This window comes from Triturus cristatus, chromosome 6 (assembly GCF_964204655.1).
Source record: "Triturus cristatus chromosome 6, aTriCri1.1, whole genome shotgun sequence".
Classification (NCBI taxonomy): domain Eukaryota; kingdom Metazoa; phylum Chordata; class Amphibia; order Caudata; family Salamandridae; genus Triturus; species Triturus cristatus.
In genome coordinates, this window is record NC_140589.1 from 1,560,062,967 (window position 1) to 1,560,085,951 (window position 22,985).

Here is a 22,985-nt window from a genome sequence, read left to right on the forward strand (position 1 = left end):
AAGGAAGAAATAGTTGCAGAGAAAATATACAAGAATATTGCAGAAAACAAAAGTGTCATCTGCTTAATGCCAACTCTACGTGAATGCTCAATATTTAATGAGGAGCTTTTGAAATTGGAAAAGGAAGAGATCAGGAAATTGGAAGCAGTGGACAAAATTGAGGATGGAAGAATTACTGTCACAGTAACAGGCAAACTGAAAAATAAATTGGACTCACTAGAGAAGAACATCTCCAAAACAGCAGGATTAGAAAAAAATCTATATGTTTGCATGAACTGTAGAGTGTTTTTAAGGAGAAATTTGGATGTTGAAAAAGGCTTAGTAAATGGAGCGATGGGAAGAGTTGTGGGTTTTATTAATTATCAGAAAAAAGATGGAATTGAATGGTTAAAAATAAAATTTGATCAGATAGAGGAAGTTAAAGACATTTGTCGTTGTTCAGTTCGTTTCATGCTTGTGAAAGACTTATATGTACGTAGGAAGCAGTTTCCGTTTTCACTAGCATATGCTGTAACTATTCACAAGTCTCAAGGATTGACTGTAGATTGTGCATTTGTGAACATTGGATCTAGTGTGTTCAAAGAAGGTATGGCATATGTTGCTTTGTCACGAGTCAAAACATTATCAGGTTTATTCATGATAGACTTCGATGACTCAAAAGTTAGTGCTGATACAAACTGTGTAAAGGAGTATAATAGATTAAGAAGAAGCTATGCTCCTCATTTAGGTCAGTATCCTGTGTTGGAGAAACGTGTAGTTTCTCGTAAAAGGAGAAATGAGAATATCTGTAATGAAGATGTAGAGAGGAGGAAAAAAAAGAGGAGTGATGTAATTGCAAGCAGAAAGAATAAGGAAAATGAAGAACAGGTTGTAGGATGTCATTTTGAAAATAGCTCTGGTGTCAACTGCTACGCAAATGTAGTGCTGAATGTTGCTTTTTATCTGGAAAGTTTGCAAGAGCAGATAATAATAAATCAGGGAAAAAGATTCTGTTCAGAGCTCAGTCTCCTTTTTCAAAAGCTGAGTAAAGATAAAACTCAAATAGAAAGTGCTACTGATATTAGAAAACTTTTAGATGTATGTTCAGGACGAACACAGTTTTCTCAAAATGAACAGCAAGATGCTCACGAATTTTTGATGTATTTTCTTCAGGTAGTGGAAGAAGAAGGAGTTCCCATTGACATTTTTTTTGGTCTCTCTTATAAATGGGAACATAGTTGTGATAATTGTTATAATATAAGTGGTTCTATTGTTGATAATGAAAGGTTTATTTATTTGACATTGCCAGAGAGTAAAACAGTCACTTTTGCAAACTTAGTTAAAGATGCTAATCATAGCATGAAATGTGGTGAGTGTAATTCTGACATGTTATCAACATTAATTTTAAGGGAATACGGACAGTATGTAATTTTAATGATGCAACGATGTAGAGCTGATGGATCAAAATTGGATACTTTAATAAAGAAGTTTACAGGACAGCAATTATCAATTTCAGGAAAAACTTTTGTAACTGTTGCAATAATTTTCCATGATGGACCTACTGTTACTTCTGGACATTACACAGTTTATCTAAAATGTGAAAAAGGATGGACACTGTGTAATGATTCCCAATTGATTTTCAAACAACGTTTGCCTTTTGATTTAGCAAATTCCTATCTAATCTTCCTGAAACCTAAATTTTAGAGAGACTTGGCAAGATCTGGACAAAATAATTTTACCATTTTACTGGATTACCATTGCAATTTTGTAGAAAAAATATTTTTAAAATTATCATTTGGCCTAAAGGAAAGATAACCAATTGTAATGTGGACTTTTTAAATTTTTAATGCAATTTTGAAAAACCAATAATTTAGAGATTATCGGTAACTTCTGCACATTTTAAATTTTGGAATGTTATTGGACTGCCATTGGAAATTTTTTCAAAAATGATTTAAAAAATTACTATTTGGCCATGTGGAAAAGTAAGCAATTCTATTGTGGACTAAATAAATTATTCAAAAAATTTTCGTGAACCAAAATGTTACAGAGAATCGGTGAGATCTGGACAGATTAAACTTTAGAATTTTAATGGTTTTCCCTTGGAAATTTATTCCAGGGAAAGAATAAAAAATACTATTTGGCCTAAAGGAAATAAAATCAGATGTATTTTGGAGTTATTTGAGATATATTATTGTGAATGTACTTCTGAAACAAAAATATCAGACGGTATTTTAAAGAAAAAAGTATTGTTTTTAGATGACATTTTTTTAGAATAATATGCATTTCTGTAATGATAAGTTTAAATGAGAAGAGATTCTGGGCTTTTTTAATACAATCTTTGAGATTGTTAATTTTTTTTGCCCGCTGTAAAATGATGAATGCAATTGCTTTCACAATTTATAGTGAAATGCAATATATTCTGAAAACAGCAAAAATAAGGCAAAAATTATTTTTTGGTAAAAAATGTAAATATGTGTACTGTATTATAAATTGTTATAAAAATATTAATACTTTTTTCTTTTTTTCCAGATCGATATAGAAAATTTTCGTAAACTACAACCATTTTAAAAACTATTTTTTAAAAAAACAAATGAATAAATTTTTCTTTGAGTGAGTATGGTAAGTCAATAGTAATAATTGTAGTCTCTCAAAGACCTTGTAATGTGATAAATTATTTTTAGTGTTTTTTAAAAAAAAAAAAAAAAAATTACGCGTACCGTACGCGTACGGTAAAAAAAAAAATAAAAAAAGTTTTTAAAAACATGTAAAAAAAAGATGAAAGATAAGGTTGGCTCTTAAAAGAACCGTTGTGTTCATGCAGGGACAGAGGAAAGAAAGATTGGGAATATTAGACAGTACGACAAGTGTGCTGATCTATTTTACTGTTCACCAGGGAAACACTAGTCTCCCTATAAGTAATTAGATCGTGACAAGTGGCGCACCGTACTTCAACCCTCGCAAACCGAGGATTAATTTCCAGAGGGCCAGCAAAAGGAGATTCTCCCCCCACAGATGAAGGGCTCACCTGACCTGCAGAAGAAGGAGTCAGCCCTGCAGATGATGGTCCAGGCTGAGCTGCTGTGGATGTACTGGCTCGTCTTTCTGAAGAGTTACCTCCAAAAAGATGACCATGTGTCCTTCTGTGTACTTCTTTGAGGTGCCTCATCATGGTGTGATTCCCAAAGGAATACTTCCTGTCAGGATTACCTCTAGAAAGTACACGCTTACACAGAATGCAAGTAACTAAGGGTGCATTCACCTTTTGCTGGCCTTCTGGAAAAGTAAAATAATCCCAAACATAAGAAGGCTTTACTTTCCTCGCTCTCTGCCTCAAGACAGTGCTGCTGGTGCTAGCCTCACTCTCAGAAGGGCTCTGCTGTTCTGCCATCGTATCCCAAAGACAAACCAGCTCCTTCTCCTAAGGGATCACAAGCAGAAATGAGGGGAATGGGTGTGGTGTAGGAGAGTTCTAGAACTGAAAGTAGTTTCAACCAATCAAAAGTTGTGTTTCATGATCACATGACCTACCGTACGCTTACGGTACGCTTACGGTGCGCTTACGGCAAAAAGTACGCGTGCGCGTAAAAAAGACACACGCTTCCGCACATGCGCATAACAGTCACTCCCCGGCACTACCGCGTAACGTGCGTGTGTTGCGTAAGCGCGCACGCGTCCCACGCGCGGCTACGCAAAGTGCGTTACTCTACGCAACCAGCGTGGATAGATTACGGACGTTGCGTAAACCGTACGCTTACCGTAAGCTTACGGTACGCGTAATAAAAAAAAAAAAAAAAAAAAAAATAGAATTACATTTTACTTGTTTATTTTAAAAATTATATATAAAAAAAATATTAATAAATTTTTTAAAAAAAGCATAGTCTTTATAAAAGATAAATAAATTAAATTAAAAATATGTTTGAAAAAAATGAAGAATAAAAAAAAAAAAAAGCATTTAAAAAACCTTGCAAATTCACTGAAAAAACCATGGGTTTCAAACACGTTATAGTTAGGAATTAGCATTTAAAAAACCTTGCAAATTCACTGAAAAAACCATGGGTTTCACACACGTTATAGTTAGGAATTAGCATTTAAAAAACCTTAGAAATTCACTGAAAAAACCATAGGTTTCACACACGTTATAGTTAGGAATTAGCATTTAAAAAACCTTAGAAATTCAGTGAAAAAACCATAGGTTTCACACACGTTATAGTTAGGAATTAGCATTTAAAAAACCTTAGAAATTCAGTGAAAAAACCATAGGTTTCACACATGTTATAGTTAGCTGGACATTTTACTCGTAAAAAACCAATGAAATTTCCCCGTTATAGTTAGTTCAGCTAACTATAACTCGCGCGCCCGCAATGCACTGCTGATGACGTCACATATTACATCACTCATGACATGGTCAGTGACATCACTCATGACATCACTGATGACATCTCAAATGACATCACTGATGACATCACTGATGACATCATCCTTGTGATAGAGTGGCAGACCTCCTCTCACCCTAATATAACCTTTGATACACACATTCAAAAATAGAGACTAAAATTTTCAAAACAATGGACATACCAATACCAGTTACAACAACCTCTTCAGGAATTCTAAGATCCACATACACATCCACTCATTCACCAATAGACCAATACAGTCACTCATACATATACTCACTCATCATATGTACTCATACACCTATACATCCTGTTACACAATGCCACACATCCATAGAGTTACTCACACACATAGTCACTCATGCTAATAAAGAATCAAACATACATTTACTTGCATATATAGTTATACACACACCACCATACTTACTTCTACGGAAACTTACACATACTTAGTCTTTTAAACAATCACTTATAGAAACACATACTTATTCATACAGGAACTCTTTCAATCTCTCACTCTCACATATACTCACATATATACACCAATAGTCACATATACTAGTTTAAAACATATGTAGTTACTCATAAAGACACTATTGAGACAGTCATTCACTCACTAACACACCCATACACACACTCATCCACCCATACAGTCCTGCACACATGCTGTGTTCAACACATACAAACAGTGAGTCACTCATTCATGCACCGATGCACTACGTAATACCCCCCACCGAACCATGCAGACACTCAGACTGATACTCAAAAAAACAACTAATAACCTAAATAGGCACCCATGTAGCTACTCACCAACCCATGCAGCCACTTATACACAAAGTGAGAGACTGATACAGATATATACACATTTAAACATTACTCACAAAGCCATGTATTCACTAAGATACACTTAATCAGTCAGTTACACAATCAATTTTTCAAAAACAAATCATCCATTTAGACACTTATATACCCATTTATTCTTCCATCAACCTTGAGTTATACATAAATAAAAAAAATATATAATTTTCACAAAAACACACAATCACTGGATGATGTCATCAGTGATGTCATCAGTGATGTCATTTGAGATGTCATCAGTGATGTCATGAGTGATGTCACTGACCATGTCATGAGTGATGTAATATGTGACGTCATCAGCAGTGCATTGCGGGCGCGCGAGTTATAGTTAGCTGAACTAACTATAACGGGGAAATTTCATTGGTTTTTTACGAGTAAAATGTCCAGCTAACTATAACATGTGTGAAACCTATGGTTTTTTCACTGAATTTCTAAGGTTTTTTAAATGCTAATTCCTAACTATAACGTGTGTGAAACCTATGGTTTTTTCACTGAATTTCTAAGGTTTTTTAAATGCTAATTCCTAACTATAACGTGTGTGAAACCTATGGTTTTTTCAGTGAATATATATATATATACATATATTGACATTCAAAATTTGACAAAAGTGATTATATATGTTTTTGAAATACATTTAATTTTTTAAAAATTACGACTTAAAAAAAGTAAAAAATAGCAAGCAAATGTACAGGCCAAAACAATAATGTAATGTATTATTTATATGAGCATATACAATAATGTTATTGACAATCTTAAATGTTCATATATACAAATTAATTTAAATAAAATCTGTTAATATGTAAATAGATGCATTATATACATTTAAAACAATATATTTACAATTAAATAAACAACTTCAAATATATTATAAACAATAACAAAAAATAAATTATAAACACTTCTTTAACAAAATCTAATATTTAATTTGAACAATATATTAAATAGTACAATATTGAAGGCCTAAGGACTACTTTTAATGAAGATATTGGAAGCATTACAAAATTAATATTGATAAAGAAATAAACAATATTAAATAATAAGAATAGTAATAATAATAATAACATTAATAATAATAAGAAGAATAATAACAATAATACACATCCAGTTTCACCAACAGTACACAAGTTGTTGGACTTCTGAAGGGTCAAATTGACTATTTCCACCACATTCTAAGCAACACTTAGGAAAGTGTTGGACATCAGAAGGGTCAGATTTACTACTTCAACTCTAGTGTAAGCAAAGATAGGGAAATTGTTGGACTTCAGAGGGATTAGATTTACTATTTCTACTCCAGTCAAAGCAACAGTAGGGAAAGTGATGGAGTTCAGGGAAGTCATATTTACTACTCCCAGTCCAGTCTGACCTGCAATAAAGAAAGAGTTGCACTGCATAAAAGAATACATTCCCTAAGCATTTATTTTGAATATTTCAACATGTAAAAATTAAATTATGTCATATTAAACAAATACATACTAATTAATTTAATGAAAAGAATAATTTTAGAATTATAAAACAAATATAAAAAGTAATCAAATTAGTTATGCTAACATTCACTTCCCTACGTACAAAAAACGAAAAATTACATTTAAAAATAAGTATGAAAAAATATTTATTTTGAAATAATAATTAAGAATTAAAATTATAAAACCACTTGCCATTAGATTAAGAATTGAAATAAAACAAAAAATAATCATAATACGTACAACAATAAAAGTATACATAATTATTTTTCAATTAATCAATGATATTAAAAAATAAATATTATAACGATCCTATATTCACACCTTATACCCCTGCAAAAAATAACCCAGTTTAAAACTTACATTGCTAACATATGTAAATTAAACTACATATTAAAAGAAATAAAACACTAAATAAATTAAACAACAATTACAAAATGAAATAATTTACAAATTTAACAATCAATTAGATATTTAATTAACATTAAAAACTAAATTGACATTAAAAATAAATACACTTTAATTAAATTACTTTTCCATCCTATTCTGCTATAAACCCAACACGCTACTGAAATATACCTTCCTGTTAAAAATAATAAAATCAAAATATACATTCAGATTAGCAAATTAAATTGAAAAATATAAAAAAACAATTAAAAAACTGACAATTAGCAGCTGATTAAGAATTAATTTACAAAAACAAAATAATTACCATTCCATTTAAATTAATTAGAGCTTAGTTTAAATTCCTACCCAATCCCCCTAAAAAGCAAACAACCCAAAACATCATTATAAATCAGTGATTCAATTTAACAATAAGCTACTGAAACACTTACACCGGAATCTTTATCCTAATAAAATAATAATAATTATACTAATAATAATAACACAGAAAATAATATATATACTAAAACATATGAAATAGAACATTTTACAACTATCATAAAGAAAATATATTAAAACAACATTATGTGCAAAAGCTTGATATTTTTGCCCATAATATTGTGTAGTAATGTGTTTGAAACGATGTTCATGTTCTTCTATATATGAAAATCGATATTCTGTACAAACACCTATTAAGGTGAATCAAATATATTCATGCAGATCTACATGCATTTTTTTTTACACATGCCATTACCTGTAATAAATCAAACTTATGAACATGACTCGATTCATAAAGTATTTTAAAACTGTAGCTCCAATATGTATTGTAAATAATTTCTACAATCAACTAAATTACTAAAGAACAAGAAATCTTAAATTAGAGCTAAAACCTGATTAGTTGATTGAATTATTGATGCGACTAAAAAAGCACCCACATAAGTTTATGTCAATCATTTGTCACATTTGTATTTTACAGAAATGCAAGCATCTTTCATAAATAATTAATTGCTAATATCACCCTCTTCCTTGTACCAGTCTTTAGTCATGAGGTAAATCTCACCTCCAATACAGAAAACCTCCAGTTGAAAATTGAGAATGAGTGCCCTGTCCACCCAGCCAGGTGTCAAAAAAGGGGCCAAGATTCTCAACATCCTCCTATTTTTGTCCTCTCTCCTGTAGGGACAGTGTGCCCCAGTTGGAGGCCTCTGCTGGGATTGCACCTTTCCCTTCATCCCTATAGGATCCTTCCATGCTGGACTTAAAGATCATTAGAAGGTGGTATGTGGGATTATGCAGTGGAGAGTATTACTCTTAATCCCATGCGAACTGGTATGGTTTGAGATTTGTCTGAAGGAAATACCCTTCGCATTCCTGCCCTCCTCCTGTGCAGTAATATGCTTTCACTTTGGTAGGTTGAGCAATCTTGTTTCCTTTCATTTGTTCTTTGATTGTACTGTGGAGAATATTGCATTCTTGAACAGCTGCAGCCATGGCTGTTTTCAGAGTCAGTATATTCTTCAATGGGACCCTTTACTTGGTCTTTGTTGGAGGCATTTTTACTACCATTTTGTGTGGATCAGCGCTTGTTCAGTTGAAGCTGTCTCTCAATACTCCACTTTTCCTGGTGAGAGTTCCTGAATACTGATGGGTTTAGGTGAAGAACAAGGGTTGACCGGCCCAGTTAATCCGGTTCAGCTTGAAATCAATCATGTTCTAGTTTGCCCTCGCTAGGTTGGGAGTTACAGAATGGACCTCTTTCCTCCTGAAGTAGGCCTAACAAGCCGGTTTAATGCTGTCCACTACCTGCTCCTGCACTTATGTTAGGTTTTCGTTATGGTGGACAGCATGAGAAAAGTGTTAACCTGTGTGCCCTTGTGAGCATTCTTTAAGTTTTGCTTTTACCATGGTCAGACGCATGTATTTTGTGGTGACAGCAGCCATAGGATGGTCCACAGATGATTTAATTGACACTGCTTCCTCTCATCTGCTGTTCATTTTAGGTTATGGCACTCTGACATTTATTGGTGTCATTGAATAGCAGTGTTTTGCACATTCAAGTTGACATGGGGCCGCGGCTCCTTCATATGTTGGACATGTACAGGCGGGCTTCCGGCTTACATGTAAACTGGTCCAAGTCTCTCTGAGCTCCTCATGCTGGGTGATGTGAGGCAGTGGATTGGCATACCAGATTCTGTAGACTGTGGCTCTTATTACGACGGCCATCGCAGTGGGAAGGAGCCAGACAATCAGTCGGCAGTCCCACTGCCCAATTCCAATATGCCCGCCATCACGACAATCGGAAAGCGCTATTTTCCAATGTGGCTTGTGCTGCGGCCCTTTACCTAGAAAACAAGCCCTTTATGCACATCCATGCACAGTGTGCGAGGCACCATGTAGTGCCTTGCACATTGTGCGTGGATGTGAGGGGTGATACTGTGCCCTCAGGGCCACTTTGTAGCAGACCACGCAGGATGCGGGCCCAGTTTGAGGCCCCCAAACTCCATTTCTATGTGCCATTTCATATTTCATGGCAGCATTCCTCCTGTTTGGTGCAGTTGGGTCAGTGGCTTCCTGACGCCACTTGTCGGGGATGTTCTGACAGTGAAAATTATATTGCATCTAAGGACAGTGGTTCACCTGGAGTTAATTTCGAAATGCTAAAACATTTGGAAGTACATTCCCTGCACACAATTAATGTTTATCAATAAAATCTAACCTTGAGCACTCAAAGACAAAAATGCAGTTTTAACACACATGAATAAAGAAAAAGCTGTTCACATATTATTGTAGGTGTGCCCTCTGAATATCGAAACCACATCACAGAGATGGAGGACAACATATCAAGATAATATTGACAAGTAAATAAATCTTGTTTTGTTTTTCTGTACCTAACACCACCTATATGCACATATGCTGTACATATATCGTTAAGGTACGTAGCTGTACATTTCTAATGCTACTGTAGGCTGCATTTGTGTAAGGGAATTAATCCCAGTGACAGTGACGGGTCCCCTGTCCACTAGACTGAACCCACAGAACAATTACAGGTGACCAGGACTTTCTGCTCAAGTTTACTACCTCTTAGTGAGTTACTGTTCGCTATATTGACAGAATCCTTCCCAGCTGTAATTGATCTGTGGGTCCAGTTTAGTGGACAGTGGAACAATCACTGTAATTAATTCCCTACAAATGCACATTTCTACAGTAAACGTGGCCAAGGCATGGGTGCAGCTCACTTGAATAATAGAATCCTTCAAGTAGTCATCAAACGTTGGTGGATCTAAAGAGACAACAGTGCGACTGTCACTCTTTCTTAGACTGCATCCTACTAGTCCTCAGGGCAGAAAATGTGTAAACTGCAAAACATGAAAGGTACAGAAGGAAGTTAATCCTCCGTGTTGAGAACAGAAAGGGGGAGCCATGCTGTCTCTCTGCTTCAGATGGGAAAAACCCCAGATACACTGAGCTATCTGTTGATTTCTTTCTGAGTATTTGTGGAAACTAGCTGCCATACTTTCCAGAGCTGCATCTCCTTTTAGGCCGAGATGACGCATACCACCCAGGAGCACTTGCATCACAGAAGAATAAAAGTACGACTCCCATAGGTTGTTGGAAATACAATACAATGATGGCTTGCTTAACAGCAATGTCAATCCCTCAGACAGAGGCTGACAAAATTTACAAAAGCCTCCCAAGGCCTCAAATCTACAAGTCCTGGAACGCAATGTGCTGTACGCTAACATGTCAGAGAGGCTGAAGGTGTCAGACAAAACTCATAGCTAGTTGTCAGCTATGGTGCAGAAAGCATCCACCTTTCAGATCACTGGTAGACAGGCTTCCATGTCTCTTATTGGAAGATGGGGAATTGGAATGGTGTCCTATAACTTCTTTAAAATACTTTTGAAAGATGAAAATAGATGGTAGTCCTTTTATTGTCCCAAAACAAGTAGAACCTCCTACTAGAGAAAGAGGTGGATGTGAGTGTTATCTGTTTCACGTTTTCATTAGGTATAGTAAATGGAAGGAGATAATATGTAGAACAAGTGAACAGATCTTTAAGGGGTAACCAAGAGATTTGTGTTAAAGTTAATCTCATACCGAATATCCCACTTTAAACAATCTCAATAATTTTTACCTACAGTAAGAACCACCAGATTTGTGCACTTCATAACTGGAGTTACTGGATTTCCACCAAGAGGTCATTGTTAAAGGCATGCCTCAGGAGATCTTATAGGATTATCTATTAGCAGAGAAATAGACCATATAGCATTGCAGGCATGACGTTTTCTCCACAGATGGTGGGTAGCACTCGGAATAGCAGCTATGCCAAGTATATTGTAGGCACATTCCTCTTTTCCAGTTGTCAAAAGACATGTCTGGGTATATTTCACCTTGTCAAATCAAGTTATGTATTGTCATTTGTGAACTGCAAGGATGCATCTCAATCTTTGGGGCATAGCAAACGTGTCATTTGATGTTTTACCTACTCCCTCATAACTAGTGATAGTCATTACCATCTTAGGTCCTGATTGCAACTACGTAGTTAATTCCTTTTTGGTGGAAACCTCTATTTGCACCTGAAATAGCATTTCATGTCAGGTTGAATTTACCAATGCACTAGTTGTGTCCCACTTGCTATTTGCCCACAGGTTTATTCCAGGTAAACCCTAGTGAGGATCTTCTTGGCAAATAGTCTGAAATTCTGGTTTGCACACCATGAAACACGTTCCAGGATACATTATTTAGATTTATGCACACGAGAACATGTTCACTGAGAGGTTTGCAAATGAGAATTAATTAATTCCTTCCTTCCTTCCTTCTTTCCTTCCTTGCTTGCTTCCTTCCTTCCTTCCTTCCTTCCTTCCTTCCTTCCTTCCTTCCTCTTCATGCTATGTAAATGTGAATAGAATAGCAAATCCATGCTTCCTTATATGCATTTACCTCATGGAAGTTTTTGTCTTCTATATTTTAGGCTACGTTATTAAGGTATTTCGAATTCATGTACTTGATATTCCTGACTACATCCATTTGGAATAGCATATTAATGATTTCTGGTTTTGGGCTAAAAATACATCAATTTACGTTGACTGATTGATGACATGTATACTGACTGAATAGTGCTAAATAACTTTTGTAACTATTCAGGTGCCGATTCCGATCCTGTAAAACCCGGGTACAAATGGTCGTACGGAGCGTTTTCTCCGTACGACTCGTACCCGGGAATTCCATCGTACAAACCAGCAAGTACGATTCATACAGAAATACCATTTCCGTACGAATCGTAAAAAACACAGTGCGGCTAAAAAATACATACAATTCCGATCCTGGACAGCGTGTACGCAACGTCCGCACGGAGTCAGGCAGAGTTTTACGGACCAGCAAGTACGATACGTACCCACAGCACTCCGCACAGCTATATTTTTACGGGAGCCAAAAAGTGTCAGAAAAGCTAAGTACGCCGCGATGCACGAGGAAAAGGGGGCCCGGTATGTGCCGTACCCCCAGCCCCCCGTATGTACGTGCCGTACCCCCAGCCCGTATGTACGTGCCGTACCCCCACCCCCGTATGTACGTGCTGTACCCCCAGCCCCCCCGTATGTACGCGCCGTACCCCCAGCCCCGTATGTACGTGCTGTACCCCCACCACCATATGTACGCACCGTACCCCCACCCCCGTATGTATGCCCCGTACCCCCAGCCCCCCCGTATGTACGTGCCGTACCCCACCCCGTATGCACGCGCCGTACCTCCAGCCCCCCGTATGTACGCGCCGTACCCCCAGCCCTGTATGTACGCGCCATACCCCCACCCCGTATGTATGCGCCATACCACAGGCCTGTATGTACCCACTGTACCCCCAGCCAGCCCCGTATGTACGTGCCGTACCCCCAGCCCCGTATGTACGCGCCGTACCCCCACCCCTGTATGTACGCGCCATACCGCCAGCGCTACGCGCTGGGGGTACGGCGCGTACATATGGGGCTGGGTGTACGGCGCGTACATACGGGGGGCTGGGGGTATGGCGTGTACATACGGGGCTGGGGGTATGGCGCATACATACGGGGCTGGGGGTACGGTGCGTACATACGGGGCTGGGGGTACGGCGCGTACATATGGGAGGGCTGGGGTTACGGCACATACATACGGGGGTGAGGGTACGGCGCATACATACAGGGGGGCTGGAGGTACGGCACGTACATATGGGGCTGGGGGTACGGCACGTACATACAGGGGGCTGGGGGTACGGCGCGTACATACGGGGGGCTGGGGGTATGGCGCGTACATATGGGGGTGGGGGTACGGCGCGTACATATGGGGGGCTGGGGGTACAGCGCATATATACGGGGCTGGGGGTACGGCACGTACATACGGTGGGCTGGGGGTATGGCGCGAACATATGGCGGGGCTGGGGGTATGGCACGTACATACGGGGGTGGGGGGTACGGTGCGGATGTATGTGGGAGGGGTGGGAGGCTGGGGGGGCCATACAACTCATACCCCGGGCACAAGTGTACCCGGGGTAGGGGTAGTGCAAAGTTCGCTCCGTACAGGACGTTTTCCATACGCTTGTGTATTCGGGATGCCGGTACGGATCGGACTTGTGCGCTCGGACTCCAGTTTTATGACTCGTACGTAAAACTGTCCGGGGACGTCTCGTAGACTTTTCCCGAGGTCATTCGTATGTATGGGACTTGTGCGATTCGTACGTAAAAATATACGGATACGAGTCGGACGGTAAATTTTTTTAACGGATCGGAATCGGCACCTCAGTCTGTGCAACTGCAATTTTTACAGTTCACTTGGTAAAAATATCATTTTTGTCCCGAATAAGCACTGAAATCAAACCTAACATGCATTAGCAATACCAGTAGGTGTGGCTTATGAATGAAAGTTCCTTTGATATCATTTGTGGGTTCAGACACTTAAAAAGTCATTGTAAAGGCACTCTGTCACCCATCTTTGCACTCATGCACCAATTCATTCATCCATCTGCATTCATTTGATGATTTTTACTACAAGATTCTAGCAAATATCTAGGAAGAGGTTCTAGCAAGAATTATTACCTTGTAAATTGTCTTCCCCTAGGGTTTGTCATAGGCAGTAACCAACACCAAAATCCTTCCCTACAAAGGTAATCTGTGACATTTCATGTAATAAAATACTACCTGTACACATTAATAAAGAAAAATATTACTCATACATTGACTTAAACATATACTTTTCACAATTAATATGTGAGGCCTTTTGTGTTCATCATAACTTCTTATAATAAACAGATTAGATCTATGTCATTAGAAATATTTTTCCCAAGTGAACCAAACAGGCCTTTAGTTGTTATCATTGTTTTGTTACCATAACCAATTGAGGCATCTGTGCTGAGCTTAAACTTTACCATAAGGCAACCTTCAGACATAATCATAAAATGATATAGGGCCTCATGTAGGTAGCCAAATACCGGTCGGTAACGGCCGATTTTCGGTAATTATACCGTTACCGACCGGTATTTTGGCTATTGGTATGTAGGGGGTCAATTTCTGGAATCGGAATTTACCGATTCGGTAAAACTACCGAATCGGTAAAATTACCGAATCGGTAACGTTACCGATGTGGTAATTTTACCGATTCGGTAATTTTACCGAATCGGTAAATTCCGATTCCAGAAATGATATGTAGGGGGAGTGTGTGGGTGTGTTTAGGAGTCGGTATTTACCACCAACTAATAGTTGGTGGTAAATAATTAATGTATGTGTATCAGCATTTTACAGCGCTTAGCAGTGTGCAATGTGGCAGACATACATGCCCTTAGGGCATGTATGTGTGCCACATGTGCACACATGGCCGAATCAGGGGTGCAACAGGGTGTCAATGTGACACCCTGCCACCCTTGCATGTTCTCCACAATTACCGAATCGGTATTTACCGATTCGGTAATGAGGCATACCTTCCCCTCAATGGGAAAGTATGCCTCATTACCGAATCGGTAAATACCGATTCGGTAATTACCGAATTGTAACGAATCGGTAAAAATTACCGACTCATTACCTACATACGAGTTACCACTTCTTAAATACCGATTCGGTACGGCTCGGTATTTAAGAAGTGGTAACTGGTATGCTACCTACATGAGGCCCAAAGTATTCAAAATTGCAGATGGCAAAACAAAATATTATCTCTTCTAAGAGGGCCTTACAAGGATTATGAGAGCGCAAATGTTCTATAACCCTGGTTTGGTACAGGGTGATACCTAGCACTAAAGTCCTTGCCTAATGCAATAATCTGTGAGATTCCACATAACAAAACACTATCTGTAGGCTTTAATACAGAGTAATAACAAACAACCCTTACATGCCTATTCATTTTAACATATTGTTTTCAGAATTAGTATTTTCGACCTACTGGCCTTTTGTAACTTATTATAAACGTCAGCAAACTTTCATAAATGGCTCGTCAGCATAACTAGCTTAGATCTCCTTGATTGGTCATAAGCCTTCCCGTAAGGCAAACTTGAGGTACACCATAATAGAAATACAAATATGTACAAAATAAATTTGATAAAACAATATAAAATCCCCATTAATAAAGCATAATAAGGATACCATACTGCAAATTGTCTATTTCCATGGTTTGTTCAGGGTGGGTCACCAAAACCAAAACTGTTGCCTACTATGGTAACATGCAAGATTCCATGTTACAAAATACCGGCCTGCAGGCTTTAGGACTGTTTAATACCAATCCACCCTTAAAAGCCTATTGCCTTTAACACCTACTTTTCACAATTAGTACGTAAGGTCGATTTGCTTTGTCATAACCTTTCATTAAAAACAAATCACACCTAGTGAATCTGACATACCGTTTCCCAGTGAACTAATAAGTTGTCCATCCTTTACAAATTGCTTGACACTATATACAACACAGGCCTACTAAAATGTGCATAAACTGGCAAACATTTGACATACATTTATACAATCATGAATATGTATAACATTACAGTCGTAAAACAAAGTACAACTCCTCTCAAAAGGGCCTCACAAGAATTATCATAGTAAAATTCTACGGTTTGTCAGAGTAGATGACCACACTAAAGCCCTTGCCTACTATGGTAATCTGTGAGATTCCATGTAACAAAAACCAGTAGGCTTTTATTCAAAATCCACCCATAAACCTTTGCCATTGGCTTTACACCTTACCCAACAATAGCATATTTAAGTGCTTATAAACTGGTAACTATCTTGGTTACATTTAAAGAACTGGTGAAGTCACAGTGAAAACCTGCAGGCTTTGCCAGAGTGGGTGGCCAACACCAAAACGTTTGTTTACTATGGTAAATGTGAGATTACATGTAATAAGAGACTTATCTATAGCCTGTTACACAATGTGATAACAGCTGAGTGGTAAATGCTTATTGGCTGTAACAAAGTTTTCTTGATTAATAAGATAGACCTTTGTAATAACATTTCATAATAAGCAGAACAGACCTATGATATCTGACATAATGTTTCCAAGCGCGACAATCAGGTCTATAGCTTGTTTCCATAATCATCTCAAATAATCAACCAATCATGGCTTGTTAAGCGTGACTAATCACCCATGGGAGTATCCAGGTGCTGAAGAACTTGCTGCGGAGACTCAGTCTAACAGAGAGGTCTAGAGTCCTTTCCTGAATTCCAGTAGTGAGGGAGAGGTCCGGAGGTGGCGAGGGAGGGCCTTCCAGGCCGTGGCCACAAGGTAGGAGAAGGATTGCCCCTGCTGTGGCTGTGACGTATGAGAGGGGTGTGAGCAAGGTGAAGGGAGGCAGGGTGCAGGTGTCTGAAAGGTTGGTGGTAGTTCATGTGGTTGTTGATGTATGCTAGTCCTTGGTTGTGTAGGGCTTTGTATGTGTGGATCATCCTCTTGAAGTTGCATCTCTTCTGCATGGGAAGCCACTGGAGTTTCCTGAGTTGGGGGGGTGATGTGGGTCCTCTAGGGGAGGTCGTGGTTAAGTCTGTCAGTGGAATTTTGTATGGTCTGTAGTTTCTTCAGATGGTTTGAGGTGATTTCTGCATTGAGTGCGTTGCTATAGTCTAGCCAGCTGGTGACTAGAGCTTGGGTGACGGTGCGTCTGGTGTTGATCAGGACCCATTTGAAAATCCTGCGGTGCATGCAAAGAGTAAGGAAGCAGGCAGAGGAGACTGCGTTGATTTGGATTTTCTTGGTGAGCTTGCTGTCCAGGATGATGCCGAGGTTGTGGGCATTGTCTGTTCTTGTGGGTGCAAGTCCTAGTTCTGAAGGCCACCAGGAGTCCTTCCACAGGGAGGTGTTGTTCCAGAAGATCAGTACTTCCATTTTATCTGTGCCGAGTTTCAGGCAATTGTCTTTAATCCAATCAGCGATGATCATCATACACCTGGGGAAGTTGACCCTCATGATGGATAGTTCTTCTGATAGCGAGAGGATGAGCTCGGTGTCATTGGCGTAGGAAATTATGTTTAGTCCATAGGTTCTGACGATGTCGGCCAGGGGGGTCATGAAGGTATTGAACAGGGTTAAGCTGAGGGATGAGCCTTGAGGGAAGCCGCAGATGATGCTCTTGTGTTCGGAGGTGAATGGAGGAAAGCAGATTCTCAGTGTTGTTCCGGTGAGGAAGGAGGCGATCCATCTGTGGCTGTCTCTTTGAATCTGATGTGGTGGAGTCTCTTGATAAGGGTGTGGTGGGATACAGTATTGAATGCTTCTGAGAGCTTGAGGGTGATCAGGGCTGCCATTTCCCCTCACTCAAGGAGGGATCTGATGTCAGTGGTTTCAGTGATGAGGGCGGTTTTGGTGCTGTGGTTGGCACGAAATCCAGATTGGGAGATGTCCAGAAGGTTCTTGTTCTCCAGATGATCGATAAGTTTGTGGTTGATGGCTTTTTTGAGGAACTTGGCAGGGAGGGAAAGCAGAGAGATTGGACGGATGTTCTTGAGATTTCTGGGGTTTGTGGATGGTTTCTTGAAAAGAGGTGTGACTTCTGTATATTTCCATTAATCGAGGAAGGTCACCGTGGCGATGGATGAGTTGATGATGGCAGTGAGTTTGTTGCTGATTGACCTCCTCCCAAGGTTGAAGATGTGGTGGGGATAGGGGTCGGTTGGTGCTCCTGAGTGGATGGAGTTCATTATGGGGTGATGTTTTGGGTGGTGATCTGGTCCCAGATGGATATCAGGTGGTAGGGGTTTGCTTCTGTGGGTGCGATGAGGCTGAGGATGTCAGCTGTGTTTGGTAGGGGGTCGAAGTTTTTGTAGATGTCAGAGATCTTGTAGTGGAAGAAGTCCTACAGGGTTCATGGGAGGGGGTGAAGATGTTTTCGGAGGCTGAGGGTTGGAGAACTTTCTGACGATGTTAAATAGTTCTTTACTAAGTTTGACACTGGTCTCGATGCTGTTGGCAAGGGCATTCCTTTTTGTCTTTTTCAGGAGTTGGTGGTATTGACTGAGTGAGGTTTTGTAGGCTGTTCCGTCTGTGGTGTCCTTGCTGGTGTGCCACCTTCTTTCAAGTTGCTTGCATGTGTTTTCTAGTTCTTAGTTCAGTAGTGTACCAGTTGGCGTATTTGGAGGGTCTCTTTGGTTTTGTGGGCTTGATGGGGCGACTCAGCGCTATTGGTGATCGAGACTGAGAAGTTCTTGACAGCCTGTTCTAGGTTCGTTGAGGTGTCCGGGTGGGAGGAGTCAAGGGCATTGGTCCATTGGCATTCAGATACTTTGTTCCAGTTTTGGTGAGATGTTCTGGGTGGTTTGGTGGTGATGCTGGGGGGACCTGTGATGGTGAAGTGGATGATGACGTGGTCTGTCCAGGTGAGTTCGGTGATGTGGCTGTACTTGACCCCATCGCTGGCCGTGAAGATGGGGTCGAGTGTGTGTCCTGCGATATGCATGGGGGTATGTGATTAGTTGAGTGAGGCCGAGGGTGTTCATGCTTTCAAGGAGGTTGGTGGTGTTGGTGTCATCAGGGTTGTCGAGGTGAAAATTGAGGCCTCCGAGAAAGATGTAGTGCTAGTATTCTATGACGAGTGGGGTGATGAAATCGGGGATACTGTCACAGAAGCAGTGGCGCAGTCCTGGATGTCTGTAGGCGAGCGTACCACTGATGGTGGTCCTGTCGCTGGTGTGAAGTTGGAAGTTGAGATGCTCTGTGATCGGGATGGCATCATCTGTGGTGGTGGCACAGTTGAAGGTTTCCTTGTGGATGATGGCGATCCCACCTCAGTGGTTGTGGATGCGGTCTTGGTTTGTTATCTTGTATCCGTCGGGAGTAGCTAAGGCAATGTCAGCACTGATGTGGGGTTGAGCCAGGTCTCAGTGAGGAATATGACATCTGGGGTGAGGGCGGACATGGTGTACCAGATCTTGGTGGCATGTTTGCAGAGAGATCCTGCATTGACCAGGAGGCAGAGGAGATGTCCTGGGGTGGTAGATATGGGTATGGTGGTGGTTGCCATATGAGAGGGTGCTCCAGTATTGCAGGCGAAGAGGCAGTGCCGATTGGTTAAAGGTCCTACCATAGATCGTGGTGATGTGCTGCAGCAGTAGTTGCTGCAGAGTCCAGGGTTCGGAGTTTGGTGGTGGTGTAGCTGCGGGTGGTGGAAGAGCCAGGGTACCTGGCACTGAACGTGGTTAGGTCACAGACGAGCTTGTAGAAATGTTGAAGGTGTATCTGGGCAAGAGTTAAAGTCTTAGATTTCTATGGAAGAAATTTCCAAATCAATGCAGATAGATCCGATGATGTTTAGTCATATATTCGTACTTTATTCATCAGGTATGAATAAAGAAAGGAGAAAGGCACAGCCAACACGTGTTTCGCCCCCTAATAGGCCATCAGGCCTAGGGCTTCCTCAGGGCGGGTAGTCTCGTAATGGGGTTTCACAAGAAGAGAAATGGGTTAGTAAACCCGGGATTCTCAGGTCTCGGCTAATGCCAGATTCAGTGAGTTTCTTCGGCTTAATGCTTGTAGAAATGTAGTCTTGCAAAACGGCACATTTCTCTAAATCACGCCGGCATCAGGTTACAATTTTCGTAACCTTATCACTGTCTTAGCCATAACTCTTTACGTCCTAATGATGATCTTAATATTTCACTAGGGATCGAACGTTGTTGACTAAAGTACCTTGACTCAAATGTTATAATCGCTCATTTTGTGTATTAGCCTCGGTACCAGCAGGTTGTAAAAAAAAATGTAAATCAGTATTTGTAAAGCGCAAACTACTCACCCTTACGGGTCTCAAGGCGCTGGGGGCTGTCGTGGAAATTAAGTGAGCTACTGCCCAGAGTCACATGGTGCTGAGCTGCTGCCGGAGATCGAACCGTGAACCCTGTGCTTCAAAGTCAGTTGCCCTGGCCGCTGAACCACACCTCTCCACAGCTCAACAATTGTGTTTCAGTTTTGTCACATTGATATCCATGAGTTTGGAAGCTTTACTTGATCTCTCTTGTGTTTGTTTTCCCACTGCTATGTCCTTTATTTTGCATTAATAAATAAGTGACAATTTTTCCATTTGGACACCATACGTAGACTTCATTGCATTTCTGTGTACATTTGTTTGTTTATGTTCTTCTCTTGAGGGGTCCTTGTTCGTTCCGAGAAATCTCTCCTAAAAGGCCTAACATGGATTTGCACAGAACAAAACTTCTATATCCACGGTTTGTTACCTGGGGTAACAAACACCAAACCATTGCCTACTATGGTAATCTGTGATATTCCATGTACAAAACACCCATCTGTTGCCTTTTACATAGTCTAATAAGAATCTGCATTTGAGTTCCTATTGACTTTAATGTATGCTTTTCACAAGAATCCCACCAGGCCTAGGGTTTTTAACATAACATCCCATGATAAACAGATTAAACCTATACGCATGATCATTTGCTTGCCACCATAACCAAAACGTAACACAGTAAATTATCTAGTTATCTAAGACATTTAACATCGTTACAGTGTCATGTATGTGCCCCTGAAAGTTCAAACTCAGACAACCATTCTATTGCTGGTTCTGGTAGATGAATAAACAAATAAAATATTCACAGCTGTGTGGAAAGGAAGCACTTTTTCTGGGGAAGCACACAGCTTCAGCCGAATCAAAACGTGAACTCCTAGCTGCCACCACGTGGGTGGAGCCAAACCCTCTCTCTGTAGTAATTTTGCACGCTCTTCTTTAGGTTGATCACATTACTTCTGGTGATAACTGCGTTTTGGAGCCAAACCTAAAAAATTAGGGTTGCTGGTCCTCACCTCTTCCTGTTAAAGTCTAGTGGCCCATTGTGTGTGGTATTTTTTTAACGGTAAATATCTGGACTATAGAGAATCTAAAACTGCAAGGTGAAAAAAAGCACTCTATAAAACATAAATATATACATAAATAAATAGACTATTTCCTTACTTATTGCGGAATTCATCCACCATTCTCTGAGCATCTTTGTACTCCCTCTCGAGCTTGGCATGGTCCAAGGAGAGCTCTCGGATCCTCTGCCGGTTCACCTCGATCTGCTCTTGGAAGGCTTCCTCCAGGCCAGGGATCTCATCCAAGCGCTGGAAGGTCTCCAGTTGCTTCCTGAAGATGGCGTTTCTCTGCTCCAGCACCCGCGCCCTGTTGATGTAGTTGGTGAACCTCTCGTTGAGGTCCTGCAGGTTCTCTAAGCCCTGAGCCTGGGAGAGCCCGAGGCGGCTGAAGTCCGCCAAGCTTTGCTCATCGTAGGCATCAGAGCGCTCGTACTTTTCCTTGCGCACTTCGCGCAGGTAGGTGCTCCGGTACATGTCGCTTGCCTTGGTTGCCACCTGCGCAGTGTGCACACTCTCACCAGGTTCAATCTGTACAAATGTACCTAGGATGGGAGGACAGAAAGCAGTGACCCGTCCATCCGTCGCTTTGCAATGAGCGCTGAGAGCCAGAAGACGGTACATAAAATGGAGACCAAAGCAGAAGACCACATGAGCCGCGTTCGGCTTCTTTCTGACCGTGTTCAGCACATTTTGAATGCCCGGGTATTGTTTGTCAGTGAAAATCATGCACTTTCCAGTCCACAAAGGCAGGATTAAAGCCATACAAACAAATAATACAGTTAAAGCAAAACGCGCTTTTTGCAATGCCATGGCTTCTCTTGCGAACATTGCTTTTATTTAGAAAAGTGCCACTCTATCTAAAGTTTATTGCAAATGAAGATCATTTATAAATTGCTTCCAAAGCGCCACTTTTTCGTGAGCACTAAATACAAATGTGATCCATGTATTCAGATGTACTTTCTAGCAATGTTTTACAGCTATGTTCTACCACCCTGGGCCTCTCACGAGGGGGTGGGTCCATTCGTAGCGTTGTGTTAGTGTTTTACAAACCACCTTCTGTGATACCCCTGCATTGGCAGTGGGCAAACAAAGGACTAAAATATGCAATAAACATAATAATTTCAAATTGTTATGCTCCGAATGTCTATGATGCAAAACTTCAAACTATTTTTTTGAGATGCTTGTTAAAAGTATTTAGAACACATACCAATATTAGATTTGCTTTTTTGCCATTACGATTTTCTGTTGCTCCAAATACCCCATAGTGCCTCCCCATTTGTACCAGTATGGAGTGGGCAAAATGAGGGAATGTTGAGGGCTGCTGGGAGGAGTCGCAGGATGTTTGAGTGGCAAGCCCAAAAATTTAGATGACCTTTCATAATATCATGGGAGGTGATTGGTGGCGGTTATGTTGGTCTTCCAAGATCATTATAATTTTTCCTGCTAGAGGTGAAATGACCTGCAAAAGGACAAATTAATTGCACATCCCATCAGGAAAAATTGCGTGCATCAGTGACGATGTTTTTCGAAAGACTGTAGAATAAAATTGCCAGTATAGAGTACAGAGTGCAAATAGATCAGCTTTGTGTGTGGTAAATGGCAAAGGGAGCGTCTGTAAATT

At 40.2% G+C, this 22,985-nt stretch overlaps 1 protein-coding gene across 1 annotated transcript in view; it reads right to left on the reverse strand.

Moving 5' to 3' along the window:
- BFSP1 (beaded filament structural protein 1) overlaps positions 1-21,970 on the reverse strand; it is a 250,109-nt gene extending 228,139 nt beyond the window's left edge. The window contains exon 1 of the mRNA XM_085609363.1: positions 21,465-21,970. Coding sequence (XP_085465489.1) covers positions 21,465-21,838 — 374 coding nt within the window. The 5' untranslated portion in view covers positions 21,839-21,970. The remainder of the gene's footprint in view (positions 1-21,464) is intronic.
- Between the last annotated feature and the right edge of the window lie 1,015 nt (positions 21,971-22,985).